At 51.7% G+C, this 12,495-nt stretch overlaps 1 protein-coding gene across 1 annotated transcript; it reads left to right on the top strand.

Moving 5' to 3' along the window:
• The first annotated feature begins 2,199 nt into the window (after nt 1-2,199).
• Nucleotides 2,200-6,746, top strand: MLF2 (myeloid leukemia factor 2). The gene is made up of 9 exons (XM_017670747.3): nt 2,200-2,383; nt 2,966-3,043; nt 3,298-3,424; nt 3,663-3,698; nt 4,294-4,347; nt 4,736-4,864; nt 5,022-5,181; nt 5,756-5,968; nt 6,197-6,746. Exons 2-8 carry the CDS (start codon nt 2,994-2,996, stop codon nt 5,941-5,943), a joined length of 744 nt encoding a protein of 247 aa, XP_017526236.1. The 5' UTR covers nt 2,200-2,383; nt 2,966-2,993; the 3' UTR covers nt 5,944-5,968; nt 6,197-6,746.
• Nucleotides 6,747-12,495: the final 5,749 nt, after the last annotated feature.

Consider the following 12,495-nt stretch of genomic DNA (forward strand, 5'->3'; position numbering starts at 1 on the left):
CCTCCTTGTGTTAAGCCTCACCCTTGGCAGGGCCCACTCGCCCTCCTGTATCGTATCATCTACAGGACACTCCAGTCACTGCAGAATTTCTGTGTTCACTAGAGCTCATTGGACAGAGATGGAGGGAGGGAAGGAAGGAAGGAAGGTAGGTAGGGGAGGGAAGGGATGGGAAGAAAACGGAAGGGAGGATGATGGAGAAGGCAGACAGACAAACTCTGGTTGTGTGGGACAGGAAGGTTACTCCTAAAATTACATTCCCTCAGTTCCTGGAGTAGATGGCTGCCTATGTATTATGTCTCTGGGGACTCTGAAATGAGCTCTTGCATCTCCTCCTTCATCCCGACTCGTTCAAGGATTTCTTTCTAACCTGAGACAAAACCCAGGGTTGAAGCTTTGTCGCACATTAGAAACCAAGTTGTCACCTGTCAATAATCCTAGGAGAGGAACACGTTGATTTAAAATCATGCAAAGGTAAAAATGACTTATATCAGATTCTTAAGTTTGGGAAAGAAGAAGAGAAAGGGCTATAGGCTCCTAAAGGCAGTAGGTAGAGGATACCAGGTAATAGAAAATGAAAAAAGGAGGCTTGAAGCCAAGTTGTATCTCCTAAGTTGTACCCAGTCCTGTTGAAGGTTGGACATGATGGAATGAGAAGGGAGAAGCTGAAAGGTGAGGGGCCACATTAGTTAAGTCTGGGCTGTAGAACTCTGGGATGACTCCTGATTACATGTCAAACTGCTTTTGTTTGGGGCAAGAGGAAAAGGGGCAGTTGCATGGTGGGATGTCCAGAGACAGAACATCTGGAAGATAAATTTAGAAGATTTTACTAAGTCTCTTCCACAGAAATATCAATGAAAAACAAATTCTTTTGTCTTTGTCTCTTTTGGCTTTGCCAGTCTACCAGCTGCTAAATTATTTGTCTCGGTTCCCCTCTGTCTCCACTATTGTTCTTTTTCCTCTTTAATAATGATCAAGTCCTAAGAAACCTGAGAAGCCCTGCTCCCAGTACCTTTTCCTGAGCCACCAGAGACCCCCTCCTTCTTCCCTAGGGGAGTATTAGGAACAAGTCTTTCTCACTGTCAGGTTCCACATGGCACTAATGTGGCTAATAGCCAGAATAAGGAACCAGGGAGGGCTAGAGTTTGGATAGGTCTGGTTTAAAGTCCATTCTAGACAGTCCAGATTCCCCTGAAATCCAGGGGGAGGGCCCATCTGGAGAGAGGGGCCAGATTTTTATGTGAGACACTTTGTATATGTCAAAGGATCAGTCTGCCCTTGGAGTCACGTCCCCTGGGTCTGTTTCCAGCTCCGCCTCCGGGCGACCTTGGTTAATGGAGTTCTCCACCTCTTTCTCCTCCCAAACTGCAGACCCTTGACCCACCTAACAAGAAAGACAGGGGCAGGACTGGGAGCTCTCGAGTTACAGAAAAGAAAGGGGAGACGACACTAAACTCAATGACTTCACAGCTACAGCCTTTTCCCAGTCCAACCCTTCACAGCAGGCTGAGGGGTCCAAGAGCCTCCCCAATGCCAGCTTCCAAGGGGCTCCAGCTTGGCCAAAGGGCGCCATCTGGCGGCCGGTCCCCTCATTTGCATTTTCCTTGCCCCAGCCCGAGTTCTCGAAGCCAGAGCTAGACCTGAACTGGAGAACTGTCACCTCCTCCTCTACGTCACTCCGAGGACCCCGCCCCTGCCTAGAACGAGCCTCCACTCGGAGCGCCTGGCCCTAGCACCTCCCCCGTTGAACTGCCGCCCTTCCTCCTCGGGCTGAACGCGGCTTCAGCAGAAAACCAGAATAATGCTCCCCACGAAGGAGCTGCCCCACCTTGCCGCCTGCAGGGAGCTCGCCCCGCCCCGAGGGGAATCAGCCCCTAGTCCTCTTCCTTCCTCCGAGGCGAGTTGCTGTCTCTCCCACCTCCTCCGCCCCGTCCGTCCCGAGGAAAGGATCCCTCTGCGCCTCCCCACATCCTTACAGAGAGCCTCTTCCAGACCACAGAACCCAAATCCAGGTTACGAATGAGGGCTCCCCCCTTCCTCCCCTCGCTCCCAGGGGACCCCGCGGTCCCAGGCTCGGCCGCCCCGCGCCCTGCCCCCGCGCCCAATAGCCCCGCGAGCCAGCCCTCCTCCCACGCCCAATAGTGGGCGGGGGCTAAGCGGGCCCGTCCCGAAGTGGGCCGTCCCTCCGTGACGTCACTTCCGACCGGGCCTGGCCGAGGATCTGGCTCCGTGGGCCGCGGGGGGGTACGGAGGTGGCGGCTGTGGGAGGAGGCGGCGCGGGAGGCCGAGGAGCTCAAGCCCGCGTCCCGAACCGCAATCTCTGATCCTGCAGTGCTTTGAGGGGCGAGACCGGCCGGATGGGCCGCTGAGCCCGAATCGGGGACCGGTGAGGCTACAGTAGAGCGGGCAGCCGGGTCCGGGCGGGAGCGGCCCGCGAGCTGCAGGCTCTGGGAGCCTGGGATGCAGGGAGGGGAGAGGGTCGGGCTTGCCTCTCCTGGTCTCCGGGCGGGGAGGCCGGGGCGGGGGAGCCGCCAACCGGCGCGGTTGGGACAGTGAGGCCCGCCTGGGGGAGGCCTGGCAGCGGCTGGTGTAAGGAGGGGCGCGGTGGCTGGGGTCATTAGTGGGGCGGAGGACCAGCACTTGGGATTTGCATCCGGGACAGTGGCGTCCGGGGGGAGGGGAAGTATGTTCCTGGCCAGGGCTTTGGGAAGAAGATGGCTCAGAGTTGAGGTAGGCACAAAACTGGGAGGCTTGGAAAATTTTTCCCCGGCCAACCTTGAGAGAGAGGTTCGAAGAGGTCTTTTTTTCCCTAAAAGGTGGTGTTGAAATGCCTGGAGAAAGGTCGGTCTCTCTCGAGTTCGGGGTGAGGGGTCAGTTACATTATTTGGAAGAGACAGTGCTCCGAGATTCCCACTGCGCTTGATGTGCAAAAGCCTAGCCACCTCTAAGTATCTCTACATCTTTACAGTGTGGAGCCCCCTGGAGCTAGAATCAGGATGTTCCGCTTCATGAGGGACGTGGAGCCTGAGGATCCCATGTTCCTGATGTGAGTATCCCCTCCCCCTCGTGCTCTAGAGCACCCCTCCCACTCCACTTCAGGCCCCCGAGTGCTTAAGGCACTCATCTGGGTTCCCCTTGCTGGCACTGGATAGAACTAGCTGGATGCTCAGCTCCAGCTGGGACTTAGAGGGGAATTCAGGCATCTGTGTCACTGTTTCCCTCTCAGTTTTCTTTTTGGTGGGGAGGGGGCTGTTGACTGCTTGGTCCTTCTGCCATCTGTACTGTATGCTGACTCCACAGGGACCCCTTTGCTATTCACCGTCAGCACATGAACCGAATGTTGTCAGGTGGCTTTGGATATAGCCCCTTCCTTAGCATCACAGATGGCAACATGCCAGGGACCAGGCCTGCCAGCCGCAGGATGCAGGTAATGTTGCTGCAAGTACCTGAGAATCAAAGGCTGGACGGTGTTTATTAGAGCCTTTGGTTTTTCTTGTAGTACAACCAACTGAGCAAGTGGAATGATCTAGGTGGCTGAGGGTGTCTGAAGAAGGGGCTTTGTGATCCCCTTTTGAGAGGAGGATGGAAAAAAAGCTGAGTCTGCTGGCTTGGTTTGGGATTGTAACTAGATAGGATGTGGTCTCTGATTTCTGTTCCTTATATAGGCTGGGGCCGTCTCCCCCTTCGGGATGCTGGGAATGGTGAGTCGTGATTTCCTTGTGTCTTCCCTCTCAGGTGGACTTCATACTTTTAGATTTTATTACCAGATGTGCCTCTCTGAGTAGCCTAATGGTAACCCTAGAATCTTTTTATAGTGTTTACAAAGCCCATTGCGTGCTGTGTGTTAAAGATGCTAATTTACTGACTCCTGTACTTCCAGGAGCCATCCCCATTAGGAAAACATAATTAATTACCTAGCAAAGTTTGTCCTTTTGAGGAGGGAGGTGCAGCTGGAAGGGGCACAGAGATGGTTTTAGGTTTTTTTTTACATTTTTGTGGCGCAAACCATTTATAGGTTAGAGTCCACTAACTTTGGTATGCTTCCTAAAGACAGGAGGAAATAGGGAAGTCTGGGGAAGAAATATTGGGTCAGACAGCCAAAGAGCCCAAGGAAGAGGCAGCAGTATACAGAAAGAGGAACAGTCAGTGTTCTGATCATGCTAGTGACGAACAAGAAAGAGCAGCTTCTAGGTGTGAAGGAAGAGGAGAAAGGGGATATGTAGCCATGTGTCTAGTGGATACCTAAGCAAGATCATCTTTGCTTCCCTGACTCCATTTTCCATCTCTTTGCTCCAGTCGGGTGGCTTCATGGACATGTTTGGGATGATGAACGACATGATCGGGAACATGGTGAGACTCTTGCCCCATCCTCTCTTGTGGCCTTGTTCTTGGTGGTAGCTGGCACACCTTGAGTCTGAGGCGAGAGTGGGGGAGAGTGTGAGGAAGGGCTCAAGCTGGAGAAGTGAGTGGACCCAGAGAGCCCTGGCTTCCTGTGTCTGCCCTCGTGCCCGAAGGAGCGGCAGCACTCGTAAATATGCAGTTGAGGCTCAGCCTCTTAAGGTCCTTCCTGTTTATTGTTGGACTCGGAGGAATAGGGGGGAATTGATGAGTCCTGATGTTTTCCCAGTTCTCACATTTTGTGAGAAAGGTAGGGTCAAGAATGGGCAGCTCAAGTGTGGGGTCCCTTCCTCAGAAGTGACCTGGCTCCCTCAGTCCTGCTGTCCTCTTCCCACCTCAGGAACACATGACAGCTGGAGGCAATTGCCAGACCTTTTCAACTTCCACTGTCATCTCCTACTCCAACACGGGTGATGGGGCACCCAAGGTCTACCAGGAGACATCGGAGATGCGCTCAGCACCAGGCGGGGTGAGTGGAGGGTCCCTCCTTCCCAGCGGAGTCAGGATTGAATGATGTGCACAGAAACCTTAGCTTTATCAGGGCTGGGCTGTGGGCTGTCTGTCCTGGGCCGGTATAGCCAGGGCTTTGCAAGGAGTGGCTGAGTGTGCTGTGTTGTCTCTTCCAGATCCGGGAAACTCGGAGGACCGTGCGGGACTCGGACAGTGGACTGGAGCAGATGTCCATTGGGCATCACATCCGGGACCGGGCCCACATCCTCCAGCGTTCCCGCAACCACCGCACAGGGGACCAGGAGGAGCGGCAGGACTACATCAACCTGGATGAGAGTGAGCCAGCCTTCCAGCTCAGCGCCCTTCCCGCTTCCTGTGCCTCATTCAGTTCCTGTGAGCTAGGAGAGAACAGTTTTCTCTCCCCATCTCTGTAGATGTTTCTTGGGCAGCGTTAAGCCTGAGCCCCGTATTCTTACCTCACTTGAGCCTTATCAGCTTAGGGCTGAGTCAGGTGCTGGCAGCATCCTCACTGAGGAGAAGCAAACTTTTGTCTCCAAAGTCAAATATTGATGGTATTCCCTCCGCCATCTGGGTCAGCTTTTTTTCTTTCTCCTCGTTTTTCAAATCAAAAAATATAAAATATTTACTGTGTATGTGAACTGTGCGCCTTAACTGAATATCCCAATTCTGCTATTTTTCTCCAGTAGCCTTAGGCCTGCTAGAAGCTTCCAGAAACCAATGCTAAACCTAAAATTGCTAAATAAAGAAGTAGCTGCCCTTCCCAACACTTCCCACACATGTTGAAGCCTTCGCCCTGATTTTGGTCTGAGAAGGCTGAGGCTCACTTTTGTGTCTGCCTGCAGAAGCCAGGCTGCACACAGGTTATCAGTCTGGTCTCTGTCCTCTTCAGGTGAGGCCGCAGCATTTGACGACGAGTGGCGGAGGGAGACATCCCGGTTCCGGCAGCAGCGCCCTCTGGAATTCCGACGGCATGAGGCCTCAGGGGGTGGGGGCCGGAGGGCTGAGGGGCCTCCCCGCCTGGCTATACAGGGGCCTGAGGACTCCCCCTCCCGACAGTCCCGCCGCTATGACTGGTGAGGGCCCTGGGCCCTCAGCCTCTCTTGTAAGTGTCTGAGGGGGAGGACTGGGTGGGCGTGGAGCGTGGGAGGGGATGGGGCGCACGGTGCGCATTGCCCTGCCGTGAGGCGGTAGCCGTCTGGGTGCCCGGCCAGCACTGCCTTGGTGGTGGGAGTGTCAGAGGAATGCTGTCACAGGAATAGGGGATTGAGCCCCAGCTCCTGGCTTTTAGGTTGTGTCTTCTCTCTGACTTGTGCTCGTCTTTCTTCTCCAGGTACAGGCTGAGAGGCTGGGAAATCATCCCCTGAAATGACTTTCCCTCTCCAACTCCCACTCCCGATTTAATATTAAATTAACAGGCAAGCTGGTTCCCACCTCTCCCTGGGGGCCTCAGGGGGAGCCTGTCACTGCCCCGTTTACCTACTTTCTCCTTCTTTAGTCCCTTTACCATGATAACTCCACGTCTCCTGTATCCGCTAACTTGATTTTCCATTTTGCTGCTCCATCTTTGACCTCACCTTCCCTGTAATACCCCTGTCATGCATCCCAGGGGCTCTGGGATTGAGTTCTGGGTCTAGGGGCCTCCTCCCTCTCTCAGCTACCCGGGGTCTTTGCCCACCTCCCCCTCGGGCCCTCCCCCCCCTCAGTGCAGGGCTGCGTAGGAGGGAGAGGACTGGTTCCCAACCCTTTTTTCCTTCCTGGCCCCACCCCACCACCACCACAAAAATCTCCCTACACCCTTCTCTGCCTTTATTTTTTGATTTGTGTAACTTGTAACTAGGTGTTTATGGAATAAAGGAGAATGGAAAAAAGACCAAATAGAATTCTGGTTTTCCTTTTGATCTTTTCCTTGTTCAATTTCAACCCTCTTATCTTCTTCTATCACCTTCTTACCTTGCCTCTGTCTCCATGGTGGCCTTCTTACTTGGGGTTCACACCTGGTACCTTGGTGGTCATGACAGTGGGGCTGGCAGAGCACTGGCAAACACGGGGCAGCAGTGTGACTCTGTTGAGATCGGTTGGGGGTAAAGAGCCACTGTATGCTGGCCCACCCTCACCTCTGCTGTAACTTCACTCACTGGGGGACGTGGGGCGTGTATCATAGGGGCCTAAGGTATTTGCTGCCCCTGGTCCCTTAGGCATAGTTTCTTCCCTGCTTTGTGAGTGGGAACACATGTGAGGAGCCAGAAGGGCATAACCCTACACAGGCCTTCAGGGGGAGGAGCTGGGGGTCAGCAGCGTTCTGCAAGCCCTCCACCCCATTGTTGAGAAATTGAGCTCAGGGAAGGCGATCAGAGAAAACTAAGCTGGAACCTGAGCAGTACTGGAAGGGCATGAGGCGCTCAAATTTCTGAAGATGCTCACTCTCACTTGACCTGGCTTAGCCAAATGGGTCACTCAATTCCTCTAGGGAAACATTTTCATGGTGGTAAATGCTTGTGAGTCTAATGGTGGTTTCCTCTATAAAACTTAAGTTCTTTTCAATTGGCAAATCAAAGGAAAACCACATGGCTCTAGATCCTTTCAGGGAAGGGTGAGTTTTCCCCATGTCACTGATGGGTAAATATATTACAGAGGATTGGTCCAGTCACTCAGCAAGCGGAGATGAAGTTGAGCTCAACACCCAGGCACTGACTGCGTAGTCCAGGGCAGGTACTAAGTCTCACTAAATAGGGCTGGTGAAGTGCATGACTAGGGTCAAGGAACCAACCAGTGGCTGAAAGAAAACAGGAATCCCAGAAATCAAACACATTCTGTGCCCCTGCTGTCCCAATGTAGAGCATTCCCAAGAAACCTGTAAGCCAAAGTGGCCTCAAGTGAAGAGGCAATTACCATTAGTTTATATGGGAAATTTTTTAGCATTCTCAAACCCAAAAAATAACCTTTTTCAGACTGTTCTGATACTTTTGTAACACAAGCTTGGGAAGTTACCTTTATAGATGATCTCCATCTGGATTGCTGAATTGTGGAGGATGGAAGGCAAAGCCCTCAGCTTCCAGAACCCGCAGCCCTCAGCTTCCAGTGTGATGCACGCTCTGTCCAGACAGACTCTGTCTAGGCTTCCCTCAGCCTCCTGAGGACGCAGCAGGTGAAGGAGCCCTGGAGTTGGAGGAGGAGCCAGAGGCTGGGCCCTGAGCTCTGCTACCAGTCCAGCCACAGGGTCTTGGCAGGCCATTCACTCCCCCGGGCCTCAGCTATGCAGGTCCCTTCTAGCTACAGTCTCAGGCTCATGCCAACCTTTCAACCTGGACTTCAGGTCCTGCGCTCATGCTGGGGCATAGTTATGTGTGGGGGCTGGAGCAGGGCAAAGGTTGCCCTAATTTCAATCTAGGTGAGTCAGTCAAGTGTTTTATAAGCTCTCCCATGTGGGTCCTCCCTTTCAGACACATGAACTAATTCTCACCCCTGCTCCCTGCTCCCCGCTCTTGGGTGAGGACCATCCCTCCACCCAGTAGTTAATCCCAGGGCCTGCGACCAAGTCTCAGCTGTGAAATGTGGGGAATTATTTAGCAGCAGCCACCAGAGTGAGGTGCTTAAGAACAAGCCACCTGGCCCTTCCTGACCTATCTGCCCTTGGGTGAGGGCCAGGGAGCAGAGATGGGAGTTGTGGGCAGCCTGCTGACATTTCTGGTCAGCTCTCCAGCAGCCCAGCCTCATTCAAAACTGCCCCTCCTTCAGCTCTTGTTCCAACAGATGTCCAGAGAACATGGTAAAACTCATTCAGATTATCCCTGCCATCCCCCTGCCCAGGAAATTAGAGGTTGGCAGAGACTAATACTTGGTGGAGACTAAGAACTGTATAGAGGAGGGAAATGATTACAGATGGGCATGAGCAAGAGCCGGCTCCCGCTCTTGACTGTGGTTCTGGGAAAGCCTCTTAATCTCTAAACATCAGTTTCCTGCTTTGTGAAATGGGCCCTTCTAGGCACTGCTGGCAGTGGGGACATGGATTCATACATCTGGATTGTGCGGCCTGGGTACAGTAGCACAGAGAAAGCATCTGACCCAGCACAGAGGATGTGAATGACTGACTGCTCCCCTGTCACTCTGTCCCTGTCCTGCTCCTTCAGTGCTCCCTGGTGTCCTCAGGTCTTTTCAAATATTTCCAGACACAACCTGGAGGGTGTTTTCCTGGCCTTAATCAGCCTCCATCCCCCCAGCCACCAAGCCTCAGCTTTCACCCTTCCCAGGCCTTGGCTTCACAGACCAACTAGAAATGAAATGCTCTGGGCCAAGCTGACCCGGCCCTGCTTATAGTGTGGGATTTTCTCCCTCCTATGGTAACAAAGGGCCTCATAACCTATTAACACCCTTTACCCAATACCCCTTCCTCTACCCAATGCCCAAGTCACATAAACATGACCCAGAGAACCAGGAGCTGACCTGCAGTAAGAACCCAGAAGTCTGGTCTCCCAGCCCACCTATTCCAGTTTTACCCCATGTACCTGTCCCTGTCCAGCCCTTATGCTTCCAGTCCTAGAAAGGTCATTCCAGGGGCTGAGGGAGCAGCACGGGTCAAGAATTCCTTCTCTCAGGCCATTCCAGTTGGGTGAGGGTAAGAAGGGGGTAGCCTTGAGCTCTCCAGACTTCACTGGGGTATTCAGAGAGGAGGGGGCGGGAACCAGAGGAGGCCTCACTGAAATGGGGAGAAGACAGGGACAGTTGGGCACAGGAGGCACTGAGAGGTAAGGGAATAACCATGGAGACTGTGGGCATGGGGAGGGGCCTGGCGCAGCTGGCTCCCCTCAGGGGCCCCGGCCCTGGGAGGCTGGCATGGCTCGAGAGAAGGGTACCTGCAGAACTCAGGATGCAGAAGGCACAGAGCTGCTCTGGAAGGGGAGCTGAAAGCCTCCACGCACATGCCCACAGCTCTGAGCCTTCCCGGCTTCAGTGTCTGGCCTTATCTCAGGTGGTGCCTCCCACTCTGGGCAGGCCCATACACCCCATCATCAACCCTGAGCTGAGCTGAGCTGGGTTAGCCTTCAGAGCTCCTTGCCTTTTCTCTGCCCCCTCACCTGAAGACTTCATCTTTCAGATAGGGACAGGGTGCTGCCCGTGGCTCCTCCCAGCATCCACCTCATCCTCTTACCTGCTCTGTCACCTGCCATCTGCCATGCTGGCTGATTCCAGACAATTATCTCCACGATGCCAGTGTTCTTCTCTAGCCAGGAGACCAACCAAGTGTCTTGAGGGGTCTGTGATGAGGACATTTGGATACATGAAGCTGGAGAATGGGAGACAAGAGAGAAGGGGAAGCGATCCTCAAGTGGGATTGAGTTTCTCAAAGAGGGAGCAGAAATACCTTGGAAAAGGACACGGAGACACTGAGGTGGGAAATGGTTTGATGAAAGTAAACAAATAGGTTCTTAGAAATTTACTGGGGGATTTAAATATATTCTGGACTTGGCGTGGGGGATTCCCAATTTACAGGGAGCATCGCAGAGAAGGATGGAAGCTGATTCTCATTACAGACAGACCTTAAGTTAAGCAACCCCAGTATATTATATAAAAATTTTTAGAATTGCAACAGACCTCAGAGACCACCCCTGACCATGCCCACATGTGGGAACAGGTCAGAAGCACCACACCAGACCTACGAAAGCAGAATCTTCAAGGTTGGAGAGAAATCCAATGCAGTTTAGTAAAACAGAGATAGCATCCAAAACCCTGCTCCTATTTTACTGTCTAAGACACAGAGGCAGCTGTTGGACACGACACAGCTACCTAGATGCACCGCAAGAGTCAAGGCTCTAGATCAAGACTGACACAATGATACTGACATGCTGTGCAGATGACTCACCGTGGGGACCCTTCAACTAGAAAGCTCCTTGATGACTTCAAAATAATTTGAATTTACAATTAAAATTTACCTAATAGCATGGTGTTTAAAATGACAGATGCCAGTAACCATGTACATCTTCTTTCAATCCTGTATTTTTTTAACACAGCAAAATTGTTGTGTTTGCGTGTGTGTGTGCATTTCTGAGTTTTAACACATACATATTTGTGTAAGCACCACAATCAGGATAAAAACAGTTCCATAGAGGATGGCGGCGTGAGTAGAGCAGTGGAAATCTCACAAAAACACATAGAGCTATGAAAATATAACAAAGAAAACTCTTCCTAAAATAGAGACCAGAGGACACAGGACAACATCCAGACCACATCCACACCTGCAAGAACCCAGCGCCTTGCGAAAGGGGGCTCCACCACTTTGGAGGAGCAGCCCCAGCCAGGCCATGCCCACAGCAACAGCGGAGATAAACCCCATAGCAAACGGGCAGGTAGCAGAAGCCCTGCCTGCGCACAGCTGACAAGCATAAGCCACTAGAGGTCGCTATTCTCCCAGGAGAGGAAGGCCACAAACCAACAAGAAGGGAAGCTCTTCCAGCGGTCACTTGTACCAGCTCTGCAAACTATCTCTATCACCATGAAAAGGCAAAACTACAGGCAGACAAAGATCACAGAGACAACACCTGAGAGGGAGACAGACATAACCAGTCCTCCTGAAAAAGAATTCAAAATAAAAATCATGAACATGCTGACAGAGATGCAGAGAAAAATGCAAGAGCAATGGGATGAGATGCAGAGGAAAATGCAAGAGCAATGGGATGAAGTCCCGAGGGAGATCAGGGATGTCAGGAAGGAGATCACAGAAGTGAAACAATCCCTGGAAGGATTTATAAGCAGAATGGATAAGATGCAAGAGGCCATTGAAGGAATAGAAGCCAGAGAACGGGAGCATATAGAAGTTGACATAGAGAGAGATAAAAGGATCTCCAGGAATGAAACAACACTAAGAGAACTATGTGACCAAGCCAAAAGGAATAATATTCATATTATAGTGGTACCAGAAGAAGAATAAAGAGGAAAAGGGATAGAAAGTCTCTTTGAAGAAATAACTGCTGAAAACTTCCCCAAACTGGGGGAGGAAATAATTGAACACACCATGGAATTACACAGAACTCCCAACAGAAAGGATCCAAGGAGGACAACACCAAGACACATAGGAATTAAAATGGCAAGGATCAAGGACAAGGAAAGAGTTTTAAAGGCAGCTAGAGAGAAAAAGGTCACCTATAAAGGAAAACCCATCAGGCTAACATCAGACTTCTCGACAGAAACCCTACAGGCCAGAAGAGAATGGCATGATATACTTAATGCAATGAAACAGAAGGGCCTTGAACCAAGGACACTGTATCCAGCACGACTATCATTTAAATATGATGGTGGGATTAAACAGTTCCCAGACAAGCAAAAGCTGAGGGATTTTTCTTTCCACAAACCACCTCCACAGGGCATCCTACAGGGACTGCTCTAGATGGGAGCACCCCTAAAAAGAGCACAGAACAAAACACACAACATATGAAGAATGGAGGAGGAGGAATAAGAAGGGAGAGAAGAAAAGAATCTCCAGACAGTGTATATAACAGCTCAATAAGCGAGCTAAGTTAGGCAGTAAGATACTAAAGAAGCTAACCTTGAACCTTTGGTAACCACGAATCTAAAGCCTGCAATGGCAATAAGTACATATCTCTCAATAGTCACCCTAAATGTAAATGGACTTAATGC

Source organism: Manis javanica, chromosome 15 (assembly GCF_040802235.1).
Source record: "Manis javanica isolate MJ-LG chromosome 15, MJ_LKY, whole genome shotgun sequence".
Taxonomy (NCBI): domain Eukaryota; kingdom Metazoa; phylum Chordata; class Mammalia; order Pholidota; family Manidae; genus Manis; species Manis javanica.

Bases quoted from the DNA above. Each gene is read 5' to 3' on its own strand.
- MLF2 (XM_017670747.3), top strand. From the start codon at position 2,994: ATGTTCCGCTTCATGAGGGACGTGGAGCCTGAGGATCCCATGTTCCTG. The intron at 3,425-3,662 runs GTAATGTTGCTG...TTCCTTATATAG, and splicing joins CTGCCAGCCGCAGGATGCAG to GCTGGGGCCGTCTCCCCCTT. The intron at 4,348-4,735 runs GTGAGACTCTTG...TTCCCACCTCAG, and splicing joins ACGACATGATCGGGAACATG to GAACACATGACAGCTGGAGG.